Below are 22753 nucleotides of genomic sequence, written 5' to 3'. Positions count from 1 at the left end.
CATGCAATCCACACTTCTGGGAATGATGTATCCATAGTAGACATGCCTGGTTAATTACAGATGGTAATGCATGTGAAGTGTTTCGATTGAATGTATGAGAGCACACCCTACTTTTTCGCTTCCTTCCTATTACCTTCCAGATGTGGATGAGTGCGCTTCCAGCCCATGTCAGAACAAAGCCTCCTGCATCGATGGCATCAACAGCTTCAGTTGCTGGTGTCCACCAGGATTTAAAGGAGCCATGTGTGAAGTTGGTGAGAAACATTGTGTAATTGCAAAAGGACAGGGAAATCAGATAACAGCTTACAGGCAGGTCTAGGTGGACAAAGTGTTCATAAAGGCATTCCAGTACCAGTACCCAGTACTTTTTTCTAGAAAAATAGGTCCCAGTACTCACCATGAAGTTGTTACAGTAAGTGCCACACTTTTAAACAACAACAACAAAAAGAGGTGCCAGTACTGCGTGACCTTGAGTACCCCCTGAAGAAGAAGAAAGCACTGCCAGTACCTCTTTATTTCAGTTCTAGTCTGGGGGTGGGGCTGAAGTTAGGGATGGCATGCTCAAACTATGGTACTTTGTGGAACAAATTGGGATAGAAAGCAGTTAGCAGTTGGAGTGTGGGAACCGTACGCAGGAAAGTTGTCTTTCTAATTCTCTGCTGAAACATTCTGAATCAGGAAATGTTAGACTGTACAAATCATAAAATGGTGTATGATTAGGTGTTGCCCCCTCCCTTTAATCCTAGTGCCAGCGTCCTTCCAAGTACTAGAGGGTGGCTAGTGTGCAGTCACAATAGTTTTTTATTCAGGTCTGGGGATGGGAGACCTTGGTGCAAAAGGTACAGGTGCCTTTCTGCAACACATATATGCACAATCATTCCCCAGAAGAACAGAACATATTTTTCCACAGCCTGCATAGGATAGAAGTATACTATGGCTGGAGAAAAGCAAAGAGGTAAATATGATCAGGTTTTGTACGTGGAAGTTCGTGTGTGTGTGTCCCTGTCCCACACAGCTATACCTGTGGCTGAATTAACCATGCAGCATACCTGAACCACTGCCCAGACAACACCTCTAAACAGAATGCCTTGTTCAGGGGCTCCTGTCTGGCTTGCCCTTTCCCAAACCAGAGCATTCCTTGGAGGCAAATCAAGTCAAGCGATTGATTCATTTGCCTGTTGATTGTTAAGAAAGTAGCCATGCAATGCACTTCACGGTGTGCTATTCACTTGGCAAGGAGGTAGGGAAAGATGGACATAAATTTGGCATGTAAATGGCCACTAAAAGGAGTCTTTGTGGCTGCTGCAGGCATCACCATCCTCCCCAATATTATGAGAACACTCCAAATTTATCTGGTTTCAGAAGTTCAGTTGCATTTTTCCAACCTTGCAAGAGCCATTGACTGCAAACTATAAGGTGTACAAAGATTGATAGAAGGCGGTTGTTACCAGAAATTGGCTTTTTGCAGCATCATTTTTTCTTGCACATAGTCTGAAGAGAGCTGTAATTGAATCAAATGCCTAAGGAAGGCACTTGAGCTTTGAAAGACCATAACTTCCTATATTCTGCCATTTCCCAGACCCCACATAGCTTCTCACTACCTATGGTGTTACAGCCAAGAAATGCTACTAATTCTGAAAGCAGGAGAAGCATGTCTGGGAAAGGGACAAACTAAGACCCTTGTCTGAAGCACACCACACATGCTTGTTTGTATCAATGGAATGGGCAAATCTTTTGTGTTCTAATTTGAGCTCCATTTCTTGTTCTAAAACACTACAGAGGAGTCTCCATGTGAAGCCAAAGAGTGCCAGAATGGCGGGGAATGCCAAGTGGCCAACAGAACAGCTGTGTGCCTTTGCCAGCCAGGTTTTACAGGAGAAGATTGTGAGAGAGGTGAGCTAACAATGAACACATTTAGGCCACCAGTCAAGCAGACAAAAAGAGGAATTTGGAAGATGTTCCAAGGTAAGTCAAGGGGATTCTACTATCAGAGGCTGGACCGCAAAGAGCCTATGTACACACATCCAGAGTCCAGCAGCAAGCATGTCTTTTTCTGCACACGCATGGGATTCTTCGCTCTCTTCCATTGAGTGGACTTATGATACCATGGGGAAGCTTCACAACAGTGATTCCCAGCTCTATTTCTACCTCCATCCTCATGAATGACAACCCTTAAATCCATCCATATGCAGAGACCTATATTTGTTTTAAACATGGCTAGGCCTGCAGTTGTGGTCAGTTGTTGATCTTTTTGTTGTTGTTTCTTCTTCGCAGAAATAAACGAATGTGATTCCAACCCATGCCTGAACGGTGGGCGATGTATGGACCTAGTGGACAATTACACCTGTGTGTGTGTGGCGCCATTCACAGGACAGCGCTGTGAAACAGGTGCCCTGATTTCATAACTGCGTGGTGGCACCCTCCTTCTCCTCCCCACATAGCCAGATTCCTCTCAGTGGCGGACTCTTTGCTCTGAGCCTCTCTTTCTTTACTCTGTCAGACTCTCTCCTTAGGCCCAGCCCTGTACTTATTGTTGTGTATAGTTATTCAGCTGCGTTGGGCTGTACTGAGGCTCCCTACTCTTCTCCGCTCTAGATCCTTCAGCCTGTGAGGGCAGGAACTGCAGGAACCGACAGACATGCAACTATATCCGCCCAGGGCGCTACATCTGCACATGCTCTCCAGGCTACTATGGGAACAACTGTCAATATGGTGAGCAGGATGACCCCACATCACCTCAGAGAGATTGTCTAAATCGGGGATGGCAAACCTGTGGCTCTTCAGTTATTGTTGAGCCACAACTCTCACTATCCCTGACTGTTCCCATAAGGCCGAGGCTGATGGGAAATGGAATCTAATAATATAGGGGGAACTGGTTCCCTATCCCTGCTATAGTAGATTCATTGAAAAAACCTCTTCACCCTCATTTTCGTAAATGTGCACCATTCGATTTAGGGTTTTAAGTTGTTTTATGAAATTTTTCAGCTACTTTTGGATCAGGTCTACTCAAATTAATCAAGTCATGTATTTATCTAAGGTTCTTTTGCAGGCTTCCACTACTGAAAATTCCAAAACACCCTAGCAACTATGCAGTTAGGACTCTTTTCCTGATATCCAACCAAAGTCCTTTGGGCTGCAGTTTGCACCCCATTATCTTCTCCACTGTATACATGGAGAACAACTGAACCCCATCCTCCTTTAAAGTAATAATTCATGTGTTTGAAGAACACCTAGCCCTTTTTCTTTGTGCAATATTAACCTGGCATTTCCCCTCTTTCCTCATGTTGTTGATCTCTCGCAAATATTTTGTAGGTGGGCCCAGAATGCCCAGTGCCTGCATGTCCAATCCATGTCAGAACGAAGGCACTTGCCTTGAAAGCAGCCAAGGATATGTGTGTGAGTGTGCGGAAGGATACACAGGCACTGACTGCGAAGACAGTAAGTGTACCCCAGTCTGTATACAAACTATGCATTCTCTTTGCAGGGAGGGGTGCTTTACCCAAAGCACCTATAGGAAGTTGCAGTCTAGCATGAAGGTTCATATGGACAGGGGAGCCATTATATTGAGAATTTGTTTTTTGGTTTTTGGTTTATAAACACAACGGTAGCAGAAAAGCAAATTAAAATAATATCAAAACAGAGGTGGGAAGGTGGAAGTGGTGCTGGTGAGTGTTCATAGCTTTTCTCACTTTCAGTTTACAGGGGTGTGAGAAAATGCCTTTACACTCAGCCAGGGATGGAGTTCAGTTTAGGCTTCCCAGTGGAGGCAAGTTATTAAGAAACAGGCATGCGTGGAAGAGATAAGTGTTCCCCACCATAATAAGCATGTCTGATTCAGACTCTGGCTTCACACTGTTGCTTTGGGTAAAATGAAACCCCACCACCAAAAAAACAAACAAACGAAAACACCTCTTAGGGGAAATATGGAGAATTACGTGTGGTTGGACACTAAAATATATACATGGCCACTTGCATGTAGTGATGATGGCACAGACATCCCAGCACAAGTTGCCAGTAGGGGAAGGACATGTTAACCAGTGATAGAAACTCTCAACGTAATGCCAATATAATGACTTAACCTGAACTACACACACACTATTTTCAAGAGCAAAGAGGCCTGTGATCTTGGCAAGTTCCCAGAGCCAACAACTGCTCCAAAAGATGGCAGTCCTTTGGTTTCCATTAGATCAAAATGGGTTGTTTACATCAGCCCCTAACTGTGGGACCATATTCAACAAAGTCAGAGGTTCTCATACCTTTCTTTTTTTCACGCTTGTGTGTAGCAAGCTCTTCTTTTGATGATTCAGGTCCTATATCAGCCCTTTCCCAGTCTATATAGAGAATGGCCGCCCACTGACTTCCATTGCGCTGTTGCAATTGCTAATGCACCGCAGCGTGGCCAGGTGGCACTTCATTTAATGGAGAGTCTCCTGTGCTAAATTTATTACACACTCTGCAGTATTGTGGGAGCTGCAATTTTCTCCATCCTATCACTACGTCTTCCTGTTCTCCACCCCACTTGCCCCTATAAGTCTTTTTTGCAATCTTCCATTTGGAGGCAGTGACCCCATGCAAGGAAACACTGGCTCATGTCATTCTCCAGAAGGAGAGGGGAAATGGGTTGAGGGTGAGGTACGTCTCTTACAAGAAGCAATGAGGCTCATTAGAGTCACTGAACAGAGCACAGATAGGACCACAAGGGAGCCTTTGAAAGGTGGAGCTTGATGACTCCAGTGGGGAGCAGCAGCAGCTGGTTTGTAATTTGAAGTCTCTTGGGTGTTAATTAAGGTAAATATCTGAGGTCATGAGAAAGGGAGTAAAGGTTCTGTCACCACAACACTTGTAGCCAAACCTAATCCAGATCCCTCCCCACAGCAGCCTGAACAACACTCTGTTGGTTACTGGTGGGGGTTGTGAAGGCCTCAGTAGCTTGAGCTTTTGCTGGCACAGATGAGCTTCATTAGTCCGTCCCCCCCGCGCCCCCGCCCCCTTTGGCTTTTTGCAGAGCTCTCAGAGGACTGCGAGTGTCGGAACGGGGGGAAGTGTCTGGATGGAAACGTCACCATATGCCAGTGCCCTCCAGGATATTTTGGTCTTCTCTGTGAATTTGGTAGGAATGTTGTTAATAGCTACTGATAGGCTATTCTGTCCACCTTCTGATTACTGGTTTCTGTAGCTCAGTAAAACTCTCCACCAATGAGCTCTTGCTTTGGAGATAGATGAGCATTTTTCAGACAGCTTAAGGCAGGTTGAAAATTAAGTTGTTGCTTGTGTATACACTCATCCCACTTTTACTTATGGCAGGGACATAGTCCATATGCTGTTGGACTCCAGCTTTGATTAGCCCAGCTAGCATGGCCAGTAGTCAGGGGTGATGAGAGTTGTAGTCCAGTGGGACATGGTGGCATTGTGGTCTAAACCACTGAGCCTCTTGGGCTTGCTGATCAGAAGGTCGGTGGTTCGAATCACCGCGACAGAGCTCCCATTGCTCTGTCCCAGCTTCTGCCAACCTAGCAGTTCAAAAGCATGCCAGTGCAAGTAGATAAATGGGTACCGCTACGGCATTTCCATGTGCTCTGGCTTCCATCACAGTGTTCCGTTGTGCCAGTAGCGGTTTAGTCATGTTGGCCACATGACTGGAAAACTGTCTGTGGACAAACGCCGGCTCCATTGGCCTTAAAGCAAGACGAGCGCCGCAACCCCATAGTCACCTTTGACGGGACTTAACTGTCCAGGAGTCCTTTACCTTTTTTTTTTAAGTCCAGCAACATCTGGAGGGGGGCTGATTTCCCCATTTCTGGCTTGTGGTAAGTGAGTTTTGCAAAACCTGTTGGATCAGAGACAGCGGTGGGACAAAAAAAATACAATCCACCATGTATACCACAGGAAATGATATTTCTCTCAAACCACTTCAACACTCTTAAATAATATTGTCCCTGTCTAGCCTCTGTTTCTGCCTCAGACAGAAAACGGCAACTCCTATAGTACTTTCCTTATGGAAATGCAGCTCTTTTTCAGTTACCAAGTCATCAAGATGACTCTGAAGATTCTCACTGACAAGGATAACTGTCTTGATTTTGACTGTATCACTGTTACACTTGTCATGCTCAGTTTCAACCTCCCATCTAGAGATATTCCAGCTGAATCTTTTTCAAGCCAGCCATGTTTCCACAGGTTATACCCCAGTGCCCCCCATAAAAAATCTAAGGCAGAGACAGTGGATAATATTGCATGACCCCCTCTGCTCTTCTGATCATCACCTGAAAAGCACAGAGGACTGTTTTCTTCTTCCTTGGAGTACTGGGTTGGGCACAGAGAAGTAAACCTCTTTGCCCAACTCAGCACTGCAATGGTGAGTAAAATATACATGCACACTGCAAGGATCAGCTGAGGAGTGGAGACGGGGCTCTTTGCATGTTTGTGTGAGAATGTGGGATGTCTATACACACTTTTGGGCCACAGTCACTATAGACATGTGGCCCCCAGGGGGGTTGCAATGGGGCAGTGTAGCCGCCAGAGTAAAAAAGTTAGCCTCCCCAGTGTAGAATCCTCTCAGAGTTAAAAGCAATTTAGAAACATGGCATAAAAGCTATTTTAAGGGAAAGCGCCTCCAGATCCATGTATCTGCTGGTTTTGCTTGTGTGTTTCTTAATGCAGGCGTCACCCCAAAATGTTTCTTTAACTGTTGGGGTATTTTTAAACAAAGCTCGCCTGCATGGTACTGAGCTGCATGACAGGGAACTGCTGTGTGTTTGTTTCCTCCCCGCCACTGCAGAAGTGACCGCAACACCTTGCAATATGAACACCCAGTGCCCAGATGGAGGCTACTGTATGGAGTACGGTGGCAATTACCTTTGTGTGTGCCATACGGATTACGGCACAAACCACAGTAAGTAGGATAGGGAGTCTGGGCACATCAAAATGGGCTTTGAATCTGAGGATCAAGGTGGTGGGAGAATGCCCAGTATTGCATACCAGAGAAACTAATCCAGAACCCACTCGGAGTTGTGAATACTAGGTAGGGTCCATACCCTGCAACATAAATGAAGCAGTTTCTTTGAATGCAATAAAAACTTGGGAAGGTGCAATGCACTTGATACAATGTTAGTGTTGAATGCCGTGGTGAAGCTGCATGTGAGAAGGGGATGCATGAGCAATTGATATCTTCTTCTGTTACCTCCTGCTCTTCACATGCAAATCAGATCTAGGTTGAAGTCCCTGAGCAAACCGTTCCTTCCCTGGTAAATGAGATAAGACTGGGCAATCTTTTTGGGCCAAACTGCACATAAAAGTAACTGCGTCTGCACTGGATACAGGGATTGATCATTATTGGAATCGCAGCACATATTCATGAGAAACTAACCACCACGGCAGTCCCAAGGAAAATCCCTCCTCTGAAAATGATATTTGCATTGGCAAGAAATTCCCCCAGTGGTGTCAGTAGGAGATTTCTTTCCAAAGTAAGTATTTGTTTCAGAGGAGAGATGATCCTTAGGACTGCAAGCAGGGGCTAAGTTCCCCTTCCATGCCTTCTGCAATTCTTATAATAATCAGCCCCACCCTTCTCATGCTAGTTGTGTTTTTAAAGCCTGCAGCACGTTTAACATCATTTAGTTTGTATCCTGAAAAGTGCTGTAAGCATGCTTTTTTTATTACAGAGTTAGTGTAGCTTGTTTGTCTGTAGCAGGCACTAGGAAGAGCCCCATAAATAAATATCCTAAGAAACAAGGAGTTGTGGGCTAGAGGACCCCTGGGCTTATTAATTCAAAGATGTGTGTCCTTTTTTCCATGTCATTTAATTGAGCTCCTTTCCGTGGGGCAGGTGGGGTTTTTATTTAGCATCAGCCCATGTGAGGCCATGTCTGCTTTTGCAGCTGAGCCACCCTCTCCTTGTGACTCGGATCCTTGTCTGAATGGCGGATCATGTGAAGCTCAAGATGACTCCTACACCTGTGAATGTACCCGAGGCTTCGTCGGCAGGCACTGTGAGAAAGGTATTTGCCAACCCTGAATGGAAGAACAGAAGCTGCCTTTCCAAATCCTACTTTGATGCTATATATAGGACACACTATCATTTTTTTTCCTAGTGCAGGTGATGGAATTGACAGCAGGTAATGTTCTTCCCCTCCTTTTCTCTCCTGTGGCTGGTCCAGGGCATGGTTCTCTGTCAAGTGTGGTGCCAGTGTGGTGTAGTGGTTAAGAGCGGTAGTCACGTAATCTGGGGAACCAGGTTCGCGTCTCCGCTCCTCCACATGCAGCTGCTGGGTGACCTTGGGCCAGTCACACTTCTCTGAAGTCTCTCAGCCCCACTCACCTCACAGAGTGTTTGTTGTGGGGGAGGAAGGGAAAGGAGATTGTTAGCCGCTTTGAGACTCCTTCGGGTAGTGATAAAGCGGGATATCAAATCCAAACTCTTCTTCTTCTTCTTCTTCTTCAAGTCAAAGTCAAAGTCAAAAAGACATTGTGAGAAGCCAAGACAAACAAAAAACCAAAAACCTTCAGGTTTTACTAAAATGTATTCTTCTACACAATAACAGCAATGCAGTAAAACAGGGTTTCCCAAACCTGGATCTTCAGCTGTTTTTGGACTACAATTCCCACCATCCCTGACCCCCAGTCCTGCTAGCTAAGGATGATGGGAGTTGTAGGCGAAAAACAGCTGGAGACACAAGTTTGGGAAACCTTGCAGTAAAACAATTCTGAACACGGTAAAAAATAGAAATGAATATAGCTTAATAGCCTGATGCCAACAAACTAGCACTTCCAGTTGCCAAATATTCAGAAAAAACAGCTTCTAAACACCAAAATTATATTCAGCATACATTGTAGGGCAGAAAAAATGACATAGCAACCTATCGCAAATAAACACCACTTTCAGTTGCTATTAGTCTGTTCCAGTTGAGTAACACTTTTAGTTGACATAACTGTGAGACTGAGCAATGGTGATGTGCAAAACTTAAGCTGATGCAGACATCGGGACTCCTGCTTTGAAAGCAAATTCAATAAAAATTAATGACGCTTTATGTGGAAGTGCTTTTATTTTGTCTGCCGTGGATCTGTTGCCAGTCCTATTTCATTGGATTGGTCAGGGAAGGTGCCAGGGACACAGTTTAACCTGACGAAAGGGCTAGAGGGCCAGTGAGTGGAACTCCTCCTTCCACCTGTCTTTTAAAAGGGCTTGTAACAAGTACGGATGCTTTTTTCCCTTCCCAGCAAAGCCAAAGCTGTGCAGTTCTGGACCCTGCCGCAATGGAGGGACGTGTAAAGAATCGGATGGAGAATACCACTGCACCTGTCCTTATCGCTTCACGGGGAAGCACTGTGAGATAGGTATCTCCACTGCATGCTCTGTATGCAATTTTAGCCGAGGGGATGGGGACGTAAAGGGACTTCTTGGGAGGTGTTAAGGAATTGTTTGCTATGTAACCTGGACCTTCTGTTTTCACAGGCAAGCCTGACCCCTGTGCCTCAGGGCCTTGTCATAATGGGGGGACCTGTTTCCACTATATCGGCAAGTACAAATGTGACTGCCTCCCAGGATATTCCGGGCGACACTGTGAGATAGGTATTAGTGTATTATTTATTTCATTTATGAATCGCTTCCCATGAGGCATTTGCAATGTTGAAATATATATTTGTGAAACAGTTGCACACACGTTTTAAAGCAACTGTAGCAGCACATCCCACATGGATGTTAACTGGGTTCGAGATCTCCATTTTGGAGGTTTGTTGAAAGAGGAACACCAAAAAACAATTGAGAAGGGGGGAGTTCCAAATGTAGTTATGGGATTGGAGGGGTCTTCCACATGTGAGCAGCACAAGTGAAAGAAAAGGCATGCCCTTCGGGCAATGACTAAGCCAGAGGCCTATTGACATTAGGCAGCAGGTATGGTTTCTCTCCCCAGAGGGTAAAGCCATCAGACGGGGTCTCCTTTTGGCAACCTAAGGGAGTTTAAGAACATAAGAAGAGACTGCTGGATTAGGTCGATCAGCTTCTTCATCTCACAGTAGCCAACCAGATGCCTATAGGAAGCACACAGTCCAAACCTGAGCACAACTCATAATGGCTAGTAGCCATCCAGTCCAACACTGTTGTTTTCTTTATTTACTTCATAAAACTTACACACCGCTTGGTTGTGAAACCTCAGAGTGGTTTACAAAAGATATAGCAGCAAAGTCAATAAAAGTTCAGAACCCTACTTTCAAAACATACAAAAGTTAAAATATTAAAACAGATTAAGAGTACCTCAACTTTCTGAGCATCTGGGTAGGCTTGTCTGAACAAGAATGCTTTATGCAGGTGCTGGAAGAGTACAATGAAGGAGCCTGCTTGATCTCAATAGGCTGGGGTCAGGATGTTGAATCTCCAAGGAGTTAGAATTTACTGAAATCCCTATTTAGAAATACTCAACTAAATGAATGAATGAATGAATGAATTGTTTATATTGCAGATTTGAGCAAAGTGTTGAAGATTTGACTGCTTTCCATTGTAGAGGTAAAAAGTAAGCTTGATGCCAGGCATGATATGAAATTAGGAGCTAGATTTATCCTGAACAGCAATCAAAAGTACTGATCAGTGGTCTAGGTTGAACCATAGCTGGATGCTCAGAACATAGCTGCTTGGGTGGCATAACTACAGGTTGTGATAATTGTGTGCCTTGCAGCTAAGTCACTGAACTTCTAAAAACTAATCATAAGCACAGTGGAATGGGCAATTTCCATTGATTCTACAGTTCTTTAGGAGAGGAGGTTTAATCTTCTCCTTCCCTTCTGTGATCCCAATAGAAATCCCCTCTCCCTATGCTGCCTTTAGTGATAGGGTGTCGACAACTTCCATTGGCACCAAAAGGAGCTTCCACCCTCCATTGGTACCAATAGAAGTTTCCCCACTCCATTACTAACTGGAGCATGGGGGATTATTTTCACTGGAATAGCAGCCGGTGAGGGAAGAATTAAATCTCCCCTCTTCATATGCTGCAGTCCTGGAGTAAAGCCAAAATTCAAAATTCCAACATTGATGCAAGCCGAGCAGTTAGTGTAACACAGAGTTAAGTCTCTGGTGTTGGTGGTGTAAAATATCCTGCAGTGTGACTGCATTACTAGGGTTAGAAATCATTTGTGTTACTGTCACATGTTGTTTCGTTTTTTAAAGGTGCTTTTGTAAGCTCTGTTTGGAATACTAAATGGAACAATTTTGTATTGGTGGGCTGGGCTCTGCTTTCACAGCTCCTTCTCCTTGCCTCCTGCATCCATGTGAAAATGGAGCCACTTGTCAGGATCTTGGCAACAGCTATTTGTGCACATGCCCAGCTGGCTACACAGGAAGGCACTGCCAATCAGGTAAACGCTTAGAAGGGCAATGCCCCATAGTCAGCTGTGATAGGTCATCTGCCCTAGTACAATGGGCCTTGCCGACATTTTCAATTCTTTTAAAAAGCAAAACCATTCAGCTAATGTTCTGGACTGCTTCTAGAGGTTTTTGGAAGTTCTGTCTGAAAATTTCAGCTTCTGTGAAATTTGTGTAAGGCAGGTTGGAACTTGCAGCTCAGATCCATGCTAATTATTTGCAGCACCACAAACTGCATTTGGGAGCTAAGAGCAGTGTCTCTTGGAACAAATGATGCTAACTGCTGAAAGCTTGCCCTGGCGACATTACTTTTAGAGGCTGGCATTGCAGTTTTTGCTTCTCTGATCAAGGCAGGCCACAGCATGAGAACTTTTCTAACATAACTCAGCAAGTCGCTCACACAAAAGGGAATGCCCTTTTAGGTTCTGTGTGAAGAACTAGGCCTTCGCTATCCCCAGTGCTCTCATCAGTGCAGAGCCCTTATTTACATCAGTGTTAATTGTGCAGCTCATAGACTATATAACAAATGCATTGCTCTATAACCTTTCTTCTTCCACCCCTCCCCCACTCTTTCTTTTCCTTATAGAGGTAGACTGTGGTACCCCCAAGGAGGTGAAGCATGCCCAGGTGGCATTTAACTCCACTAAGCTGGGCTCTCTGGCAGAATACCAGTGTGATCTGGGTTATGTTCTCAGTCCCCAGAATAACCCCAGGGTGTGCAGAACACAAGGCGTCTGGAGTGACCCTCCAGAGTGTAACGGTAACTTGATTTTGTGTTTGAGTGAGTGAGTGTGTGTGTGTGTGTGTGTGTGAGAGAGAGAGAGAGAGAGAGAGAGAGAGAGAGAGAGAGATCAAGTCCTTCTCAACTTCAAGCAACAATTTCTGGTGACTTTAATATTTCATCAGAACTATAGTACTGTACCCTTCAGTGTCTGATACCTGCCTATTGTTCTTGTGAGAAGACAAAGTGGAACCAGACCAGTGCCAGTTTTGGTTCCTGTGATTATTCTGGAGTTCTAGCGTTCTTGTGTATCTTGGAAGTCTGGGACATGTAGTTGATAAAAGGAGAGAGGAAATCCCCTTGGGAAAACCATAGCACTTCTCAAGCTTAAGGAAACGATGATACAGATAAGCCATTATAAAAGAACAATAGGTGCAAGCTGGGCAAAGCTGACATAGCCCATACTGTGAAAGGGAAGCAACCCCTCTTGACCAGCAGCTAACAGGCAGCATGTTGCCCCTGACTAGTGGTGCCTACTGTGTGACTGGATTTGTGTTTGCACCTCTGGTTCCTTTTATCCCCGGTTCCCATGCTGCAGTGGGAGGAGTTGTTTCTAACATGCACCTTTCCAAATGTGTAGGCTGCTCCAATCCACATGCCCTGCACATAAGGGAGGGGTGTGGGTGTCTGTGTCTCTTTCAGGGCTTTTATGGTCTTCCATTACAGCTAGATGGTCATCACTGAGAGCCAGTGGGGTGTAGTGGTTAAGAGCGGTAGACTCGTAATCTGGTAAACCAGGTTTGATTCCCCGCTCCTCCACATGCAGCTGCCGGGTGATAGCAGCAGGAGACTTTTCAGGTGGTTCGCAATTTAGCGGAACCACCTGCTACATCGGGGCCCAGTACGGGCCACCGTGGGAGCAGGGCCGAGGCGAGAGAGTGCCAGAGCCCTGTCTAGTCAAATTGCGTGGGATCAGTTCCAATCTGTTACCTCCGAGGATGTGGACAGGCTGCTTGGACGAGTGAAACCAACCACCTGTCTCCTTGATCCTTGCCCATCCTGGCTCATAAAAGCTAGCCGGGAAGGGCTGGGCGATGGGCTTCGTGGAGTGGTGAATGCTTCCCTCCGTGAGGGAGCCTTCCCAGACCCGCTGAAAGAGGCGGTTATTAAACCGCTTCTTAAAAAAACCATCTTTAGATGCGGCCACGATGGCCAACTTTCGCCCAGTCTCAAATCTTCCATTCTTGGGCAAGGTGATTGAGCGAGTGGTTGCTGAACAACTCCAGGCACGCCTGGAAGAAGTGGACCTTTTGGATCCCTTCCATTCGGGAATCAGGCCTCATCATGTGACTGAAACTGCCTTGGTCGCACTGGTTGATGATCTCCGGCGGGCTAGGGACAAAGGTGAGAGCTGTTTCTTAGTTCTGCTGGATCTCTCAGTGGCGTTTGATACCATCGACCATAACATCCGTCTTGAGGGGCTGGGAGCTGGGGGCACTGTTATACAGTGGTTCCGCTCCTTTCTCCTGGGCCGTGTTCAGAAAGTGGTGGTGGGGGATGAGTGTTCAGACCCCTGGGCTCTCACTTGTGGGGTGCCTCAGGGTTCTGTCCTCTCCCCCATGCTTTTCAACATCTATATGCAGCCGCTGGGAGAGATCATCAGGGGGTTTGGGCTGGGTGTTCATCAGTATGCGGATGATACCCAGCTCTACCTCTCTTTCAAATCAGAAACAGTGAAGGCAGTGAAGATCCTGTGTGAGTGCCTGGAGGCGGTTGGAGGTTGGATGGTGGCTAACAGATTGAGGTTGAATCCTGACAAGACAGAAGTACTGTTCTTGGGGGACAGGAGGCGGGCAGGTGTGGAGGATTCCCTGGTCCTGAATGGGGTAACTGTGCCCCTGAAGGACCAGGTGCGCAGCCTGGGAGTCATTTTGGACTCGCAGCTGTCCATGGAGGCACAGGTTAAATCTGTGTCCAGGGCAGCTGTTTACCAGCTTCATCTGGTACGCAGGCTGAGACCCTATCTGCCTGCGGACTGTCTTGCCAGAGTGGTGCATGCTCTGGTTATCTCCCGCTTGGACTACTGCAATGTGCTCTACGTGGGGCTACCTTTGAAGGTGACCCGGAAACTACAACTAATCCAGAATGCGGCAGCTAGACTGGTGACTGGGAGCGGCCGGCGAGACCACATAACACCGGTCTTGAAAGACCTACATTGGCTCCCAGTACGTTTCCAAGCACAATTCAAAGTGTTGGTGCTGACCTTTAAAGCCCTAAATGGCCTCGGTCCAGTATACCTAAAGGAGTGTCTCCACCCCCATCGTTCTGCCCGGACACTGAGATCCAGCGCCGAGGGCCTTCTGGCGGTTCCCTCACTGCGAGAAGCCAAGTTACAGGGAACCAGGCAGAGGGCCTTCTCGGTAGTGGCGCCCTCCCTGTGGAACGCCCTCCCACCAGATGTCAAAGAGAACAACAGCTACCAGACTTTTAGAAGACATCTGAAGGCAGCCCTGTTTAGGGAAGCTTTTAATGTTTGATGTATTAGAGGATTTTAATATTTTTTTGGAAGCCGCCCAGAGTGGCTGGGGAAGCCCAGCCAGATGAGCGGGGTACAAATAATAAATTATTATTATTATTATTATTATTATTATTATTATTATTATTACTTGGGCTAGTCACACTTCTTTGAAGTCTCTCAGCTCCACTCACCTCACAGAGTGTTTGTTGTGGGGGAGGAAGGGAAAGGAGAATATTAGCCGCTTTGAGACTCCTTCGGGTAGTGATAAAGCAGGATATCAAATCCAAACTCTTCTTCTTCTCCCCTCTCTGTTACAGAAATTGATGAATGCAGATCTCAGCCGTGTCTGAATGGAGGCTTGTGTAAAGATCGAATTGCCACTTTCCTGTGCTTGTGCAAAACTGGCTATACAGGACACCACTGTGAGTTGGGTAAGAGAATGTGCAAGTATGTGTGCCAGAAAGTCGCATGGCGTTGTTGCCCATAGCACCACATCGGTGCTATGTCAGGGCGTACCATCAGTGTTACCATAAGACCCATTGAGAAAGTCCTGACCCTGAGGGACTTAACATCCAGCCATTTCTGAGCCAGGATTATTTCCTTGGAGACTTGCTGCGGCCCAGAGATTCAGCAGCAAAGTTGCAGCTGGAACACCTGAGGACTGGTGGGGAGGCTTCTAATGCTTTTGCTCTCCCAGCACTTCCTGCATCTGCCACTGGCACTAGATCCTGTGAGAGTCATAAGCAGCAGCAGCAGCAGCAGCTTAAGAAACCCAGTGAGGGACTAACATCTGGTTGTTTCAACAATCCATCCCAGGCCAGGAGCTCCAGCTGCAGAGTGGCATTTGTCGAAACACTGGAGAACTGGGGCGTGTGTGTGTGCGCACCATTGTACTGTTGTGTGTTCAATGTTTTTAAATAAGAACTTTGGTTAGGGAGGCTGGGTATACATACACCTAAAATAAAAATGTATAATTCTTTTTAGAGGACTGTGGTTTTCAGAGTAATGTAGCTTTTGGTTTTATTTATTATTTAATTATTTCCAATATTTATATACTACCTAATGACAAAGTCCTCTGGGCAGTTAACCAAAATACAATAGGAGACAAAATAAAATCAGCAACAGAGAATTGCATCCAGCAGAACAAATAGAAAAATCAGCCAAAGAAATATTTATGACTGAAAATTTCAAATTCAGAAAGGACCTTCAGGAAGATTTTAGCAAGGGACCTGCCTTTCTGTATTAAGATTCAGCCACCTGCAGAATGGGAATGCTAAAAGACAAGAAGAGTTTTGCTGCATCAGGCCTAAAGTCCATCTAGTCCAGCATCCTCTTCCCACAGTGGCTATCCAGGTGTTTATGGGAATCCCGCAAGGAGAACCTGAGTGCAACAGCACTGTTCCCACCTCTGAATCCTAGCAACAGGCATGCAAAGGTATAATGCCTCTGACAGTGGAGGCAAATTCTTTATTGAGAAGGTCTTGGTATAGCAGCTATAGTATAAGGAGGCATTATCAACAGCAAGCTTCCCCTTCCTCTTGACAGCAGTGAAGAGATTTAGATGTGCAGTTCCAGGTGGGAGGCCCACTTTGGGCTAGGGATGAGAGAATGAGGAGATGGGAGAAAAGGACAAAAGCAGAAGTGATACTGATAGATAGAGATAGATAGATGATAGATAGATAGATAGATAGATAGATAGATAGATAGATAGATGATAGATAGATAGATAGATAGATAGATAGATAGATGATAGATAGATAGATAGATAGATAGATAGATAGATAGATAGAGTCCAAAGGAAAATGGATGAGTATTTGGTGAAGGCCAGTGGATGAAGTCTGATCCTGCCCATATGTCAGTGTCAGTTTTATGCAGAGATCTGTCATTATAAATTAATAGAAAGGGTTTCTGGAACTCCAAGGCCATTTGAACTAGAACACTGAGACTTAATAGCTTTCTGAACTTTTTCACAGCCTGTGCTAGTTATTTCTGCTGCCGCCAGATTTATACTGCTTTATTATCTCTGCTTTTAATATCTACCTTTTAATATTTAATAATATATGTATTTTCCCGTTGCTACTTGTTTTGATGTTTCTTGCGGTTTTTACACGTAGCCTAAAACACTTCAGTAAACTGGGAGGCAGGTTTGAAGTAAAATTTAAAACCCCATGCATTTGTGAGATGCAGTTTTTGTTGCACTGCATAAAGAGAGTTATATTTCTCAGTATTAATTTGCCAGAACAGGCTGTGCACCACCTCCTAAGGTAACCCACCAGTAGTACTTCTTCTGTCTTGCCTGGATTGAGATTGTGTGTATTGGCTGCCATCCGACCAATTACAGTTGTGTGAGTAATGTGAATGAATGGGTGTGCATCATAGTATATAGGGGAGTGGATGCAGGGGATGCTGATGAAGGGTTGATGGTAGTCCACTTAGGTTGCTGGCGTTTTGAGGTAGCTGTGATAAGTGTTATGGTGGCCCAGTTGAATGCATAGAGGTCTTGGTCATGATGGTGAGCACCAGGAAACTTGTTGTTGTTTAGTCGTTTAATTGTGTCCGACTCTTCGTGACCCCATGGACCAGAGCACGCCAGGCACTTCTGTCTTCCACTGCCTCCCGCAGTTTGGTCAAACTCATGCTGGTAGCTTCGAGAACACTATCCAACCATCTCGTCCTCTTTCGTCCCCTTCTCCTTGTGCCCTCCATCTTTCCCAACATCAAGGTCTTTTCCAGGGAGTCTTCTCTTCTCATGAGGTGGCCAAAGTATTGGAACCTCAGCTTCAGGATCTGTCCTTCCAGTGAGCACTCAGGGCTGATTTCCTTAAGAATGGATAGGTTTGATCTTCTTGCAGTCCATGGGACTCTCAAGAGTCTCCTCCAGCACCATAATTCAAAAGCATCAATTCTTCGGCAATCAGCCTTCTTTATGGTCCAGCTCTCACTTCCATACATCACTACTGGGAAAACCATAGCTTTTACTATACGGACCTTTGTTGACCAGGAAACTAAGGCTACTTAAAGTTTAGCAGGACTGCAGTTCAGATAAACTGTGCCAATCACTCTGTGTGCTCTCTACATAAATCTGAGTGCTTTTAAAGCTGTGTACACACTATATAGTATGCTGGACTATGCTGGATTTCGTCATCAATGTTGGCCCTTGTGGAAAGATAACTGCCTAGGTAGGAGAACTGATTGACATGTTTCAACGTTACACCATCAAGTTGGATTTGTGGCGCTGCAGAGGGGTTATTTTGTACTTGTTGGTGCAGCACTTTGGTTTTTTGGATGTTGAGTGATAGGCCAAGCTTTTCATAAGCTTCTGCAAAGACATTTAGGATGGTTTGGAGGTCATCCTCTGAGCGTGCGCACACTATGTTGTCATCAGCATACTGAAGCTCTATGATGGAAGTTACGGTAACCTTACTCTTTGCTTTCAGCCTGCTCAGATTGAAGAGCTTTCCATCTGTTCAATATATGATTTCTACTCCAGTGGGGAGTTTCCCTTTGACAAAGTGTAGGATCATGGCAATGAAAATAATGAATAGTGCTGGGGCAATAACGCAACCCTGTTTAACACCAGATCCCACTGTGAATGGTTCACTTTGAGAGCCATTGTTATCTGCAATTGTTGCTGTCATATTATCATGGAGGAGCTGAATGATGTTTTCAAATTTATCTGGGCAGCCAATTTGCAGAAGGACAGTCCACAGGGCATTACTATTTACAGTGTCAAAAGCCTTAGTCAGGTCAATAAATGCCATATACAGGGGTTGGTTTTGCTCTCTGCATTTTTATTGAAGCTGTCAAGCGGTGAAAATCATGTCCGCTGTCCCCCTAGAAGGCCGAAAACCATTTTGGGATTCAGGAAGGGTCACCTTGGATATTGTTAAGAGACAGTTTGCTAAGATCCTTGCAAGAATTTTGCTGGCTACAGCTAATAGAGAGATGCCTTGATAGTTTCCGCAATCAGTTTTGTCACCTTTTTTTTAACGAGATTGATAATTTTGGCATCCCTAAAGTCTGCTGGGATCTCTTCTCTTTCCCAGATTTTTTCGATGAGCTTGTGAAGTTCTTGTGTAAGTTCAATTCTGCCCACTTTGAAGATTTCGGCAGGTATCCCATCAGGTCCCCTGACTTTGTTGTTTTTCATTTGGTTAATAATCTCCTATCTTCCAATAAACTGGAAAGGGATAACATAAAGCAAAATGATGCTTTTTTAAAAGCCACATTGACTGATTGTGGGGAAAATAACAATGTCATTGAAATACCCAAGTCATCTTCTTGGGATATGGTATAGAAAGGCCCATCTTGCTAGAAACCGTGCCTTAAAATATGGTTGGGGGGGGGATAAACTTTATTATGTAACAATATTTCAATTGTGTTGCTTAATAACATCGCCTTGTTTCTCTGTGGAACGACTTTGTGACTGGGAGGGGAAATTGGCAAAAGCAAGCTTTGGATGATCAGTGATCTCTTTCATGAGAGTGTTTTCTTTAAACTTGCTGAACTGAGTAACAGGGGAAGACTGCATAACTTCCCATTATATTCATATTTTCAGATAGGAAAAATTCTGTTTTCAGGTATGAGAAATGAAGACACAAAACCAAGCCCAAGCCCTTAATACAGTTGACATAGAAAGCCCTGCCTTCTGACAGGAATGGAAGGAATGGCATGGAACACACCTACTTGCTTATTAAAGAATGGAGTAATGCAGGCTTGAAGAAATGCCATTGTCTATTAATGAGGGGGAGGGGGTGCAATATAAAAACAGCCAGTTGGTTCACTAACCAATTTTTTATAATGTAGTAGTTATTAATTTTCTTTATTCATATAATACATTCCTATCAATTCTAAAGTACTTTTAAACTTGCATAATGCTTCATTTACAAATTCTTATTTGCGCTTGCAAACAGGATGTGAGATGTGAGGTTTATTATTCTCTATAGCCTTTGGAAATCCCCTTCCTAAGATCAATTATTAGTGCTAATGCGCTCTTAAATATGCCTGTTCATTTCTTAGGATGCAGTGTTAGGAGTTCTGGGTGTCCCTTTCTCTTTTTCCATCCCCACCTAAAAGCTGCTTTATGCAGAGGTGCTACCTTTGCAGGGTTTCTTCCCAGCAACAATAAAATAGCCTCTTACCCTGGTGTCAGGGACCTTTTGGTGAATCCTGTGTGCTGTTACCAGGCAAGACTATATCTGTTAATGAAGTGATAATTGTAAAGCATCATTTGGTGAAGTACCGTATTTTTCCGTGTATAAGACGCCCCCATGTATAAGATGCCACTTATTTTGGGGGACTCCAAATTAAGAAAACACCCATCAGCACTACCCGTGTATAAGACGAGCCCCAATTTTAAACCTACTTTTTTGGTTTTTAAAAAAACACCTACTCTTATACACAGAAAAATACAGTAATTGCTGTATAAATGTTTGACATCAAACCTCCCTGCAACCCCATTGCTCTTTGCAAAAATAAATATTAATTAATGTACTGTAAACAACACTTACACCATCATATAGCTACAACTGCCAAGAGTTAAAATTATCTTGCTTCTCCCCTCTTCCTGCCCCACTATTTTTGCAGAATTAAAACTGTTTTGCCACAACAGAGTTTAAGACGAGGAAGAAAAACATAAAGTTCTCCACTTTCTACCCCATTACTGCTGGTTTTCTACCTTTGATAGTGTTGTTGTGCTGATGAAGTCACTGTACTGCTCCCCCTCTCCCTTCTGCATTCTCTACAGAGATTGATGAATGCCTGTCTGATCCATGCAAGAATGGTGGGACCTGCACAGATCGACCAGGATCCTTTGCCTGTCATTGTCCTGAGGGTTTCATTGGAACTCAGTGTGAAACGGGTAAATAGTCTGTTGACCCTTCTTGGAACTTCTATCACTACTTCCTACTAGCAATTCAAGATCACAGCCTACGTGGACATAACAGTAGTCGTACGGAAGTTAACATTGCTCTAACCCATAGAAAATGCTATTTAAAGACCTTTCTAACTCAGAAGGTTTCAGATGGCATGGTGTCCTGCACTAGCTGGCTAATACACATTATCAACTTTAAAAAATAGCAAGGTTGTTCTTTTCCTCAATTCAGACCAAAGCTGGCTTGCGGGGGAATCATCCAAATTCTGCATTTCATTATAGAATAGATACAGGATAGATATGGATTGTGGCTAATGTTGTAGATGGGAATGTGTACGCAGCCAAGGTCTCCCCGTGGAAGCAACTCATCTGTAGTGAGTGGCTATGGTCTAATAAGCGGTCATAGCTGTCAACTTACATATTTGAAAATAAGGGACCAGCAGCCTCAAAAATAAGGGATCAGCAGCCAAAATAAGGGATTTTAGTCAACCAGCAGCCAAACGAAGCCCACAGTGCAGCAACCCAGCAAAGGGGATATAGCAAGGAAAACCACCATCACCTCTCCGCTGGGAAGCGCTGAGCAAAGGCGAGTCCCCAGGCAATGCAGCCGATTTGATCGGCACAAGGCATGCAAGCTCCACCCCCCAGTCGTTCTGAGACTCCTTATTGGGGGAGCAACGCAGCCAAGCAACACAGTTGGAGCCTCCCTCCTCCCTGGCCGGCAGGGAGGGAGGGAGAGGATCTGCTTCCTTTGAAACCCAGGAAATTTAAGGGACATCATCAATCCGGGACAGCAGCGGGAAACAGCGCTGGGATAAGGGAGTTTCCCGCCAAATAAGGGACGGTTGACAGCTATGTAAGCGGTATGCAAAATCTTGAACAGGAAATTCTGTAACTCAGAAGTAAATGGTTTGGTGCTGCATGTAAGCAACAATTAGACAGGCTTAAGGAAACATGCCACCATCTATCATGAATTTCATCCGCTGATTTCATGTTTACCAGGGAGATTAATATACTGTGCAGATGGATGGCCCCAGGGAGGGTTTTCACGTGAGCTAATGCAGTGTACTACAGCAGGCATCTTTGCAAGGGATTCTCCACCAGATGCAGAGTCATCCTCTTAATTCCATGTGACACCTCCTACAGATATCTGAGTGAGTGTATTTATGCCCTCCAGAAGTGGATGCCTGTGAATCAAACCCTTGTCGAAACGGAGGAGATTGCGAAAATTACAGTGGCTCCTACCTGTGTGTCTGCCCAGAGGGCTTCTTTGGCTACCATTGTGAAATAGGTAAGCTGATATAGAATGGGAGCACACGTAATATATGCAAAGGTTCTTAGTAGCCTTTTAAGAAAGGTAGATTCAGTTTTTAAAAAAAGAAGATCAGTATTTAGTCTGATCCTCTCCTGACATAGTTTCCTAAGGGAGCCTGCACTGTCTTGAAGAACCACTGTTCTGAACTGTTCGTTTTGCACTTCTTCCCCAGCTAGTGACCCCTGTTTCTCCAACCCCTGTGGGAGCAGAGGCTACTGCCTGCCCAGTAATGGATCTTACATCTGTACCTGCAAAGTGGGCTATACCGGCAACAACTGTGAGAAAGGTAAAAAAGCCATTTCCATAGTTGTCTGAAATACAGTGGTGCCCCGCAAGACGAATGCCTCGCAAGACGAAAAACTCGCTAGACGAAAGGGTTTTGCGGTTTTTGAGCTGCTTCGCAAGACGAATTTCCCTATGGGCTTGCTTCGCAAGACGAAAACGTCTTGCGTTTTTTGCAAGTTTGTTTCCTTTTTCTTAACACCGTTAATACAGTTGCAACTTGACTTCGAGGAGCAACTCATAGAACGCGGTGTGGTAGCCTTTTTTGAGGTTTTTGGTGATTTTTTAAGCTTTTCCAAAACTTTTCCGACACTGTGCTTCGCAAGACGAAAAATTCGCTAGACGAAAAAACTCGCGGAATGAATTAATTTCGTCTTGCGAGGCACCACTGTAGAGTCATTGCTAACCATGCTGATCCCAGAAAATGGTAGACATATAGCAGGCAATAAAATTCTTTTAAAATAGGTTCGGTTTTTTAATTGAGTTTTTCAAAACGAATAACATCACTTTTTATGTTTTACAAATAACAGTAGTAAACTACAAAAGAAAAGGAAGAAAAACACAACATTCAAACCGACATTGTATTTTACAAAACACAAAGCAAACCTATTCAGAAGGTGATTAAAATCAGCATCAGCTTAAAAGAACTAAAACACATGCAACTGCTATATGTCTAAATATGCAATCTCTATTTTTTC

At 44.6% G+C, this 22753-nt stretch overlaps 1 protein-coding gene across 3 annotated transcripts in view; it reads left to right on the top strand.

The window, feature by feature from the left end:
- The window catches only part of SNED1 (sushi, nidogen and EGF like domains 1), a 74596-nt gene that overhangs the window by 34431 nt on the left and 17412 nt on the right, over nucleotides 1–22753 (top strand). For all 3 annotated transcript variants that reach the window (XM_083506294.1, XM_083506296.1, XM_083506295.1), the window contains 16 exons: nucleotides 141–254; nucleotides 1780–1893; nucleotides 2275–2388; nucleotides 2596–2712; nucleotides 3313–3438; nucleotides 5006–5110; nucleotides 6776–6889; nucleotides 7875–7994; nucleotides 9214–9330; nucleotides 9449–9565; nucleotides 11227–11340; nucleotides 11934–12107; nucleotides 14904–15017; nucleotides 20333–20446; nucleotides 21636–21749; nucleotides 21946–22059. In XM_083506294.1, the coding sequence (XP_083362420.1) occupies nucleotides 141–254; nucleotides 1780–1893; nucleotides 2275–2388; nucleotides 2596–2712; nucleotides 3313–3438; nucleotides 5006–5110; nucleotides 6776–6889; nucleotides 7875–7994; nucleotides 9214–9330; nucleotides 9449–9565; nucleotides 11227–11340; nucleotides 11934–12107; nucleotides 14904–15017; nucleotides 20333–20446; nucleotides 21636–21749; nucleotides 21946–22059 (1902 nt within the window). The remainder of the gene's footprint in view (nucleotides 1–140; nucleotides 255–1779; nucleotides 1894–2274; nucleotides 2389–2595; nucleotides 2713–3312; nucleotides 3439–5005; nucleotides 5111–6775; nucleotides 6890–7874; nucleotides 7995–9213; nucleotides 9331–9448; nucleotides 9566–11226; nucleotides 11341–11933; nucleotides 12108–14903; nucleotides 15018–20332; nucleotides 20447–21635; nucleotides 21750–21945; nucleotides 22060–22753) is intronic.

This window comes from Podarcis liolepis (genome assembly GCF_965112155.1).
Source record: "Podarcis liolepis genome assembly, chromosome: 5".
Classification (NCBI taxonomy): domain Eukaryota; kingdom Metazoa; phylum Chordata; class Lepidosauria; order Squamata; family Lacertidae; genus Podarcis; species Podarcis liolepis.
The sequence above is the reverse complement of the archived record's forward strand: the minus strand, read 5'-3'. Positions and strand labels throughout refer to the sequence as shown.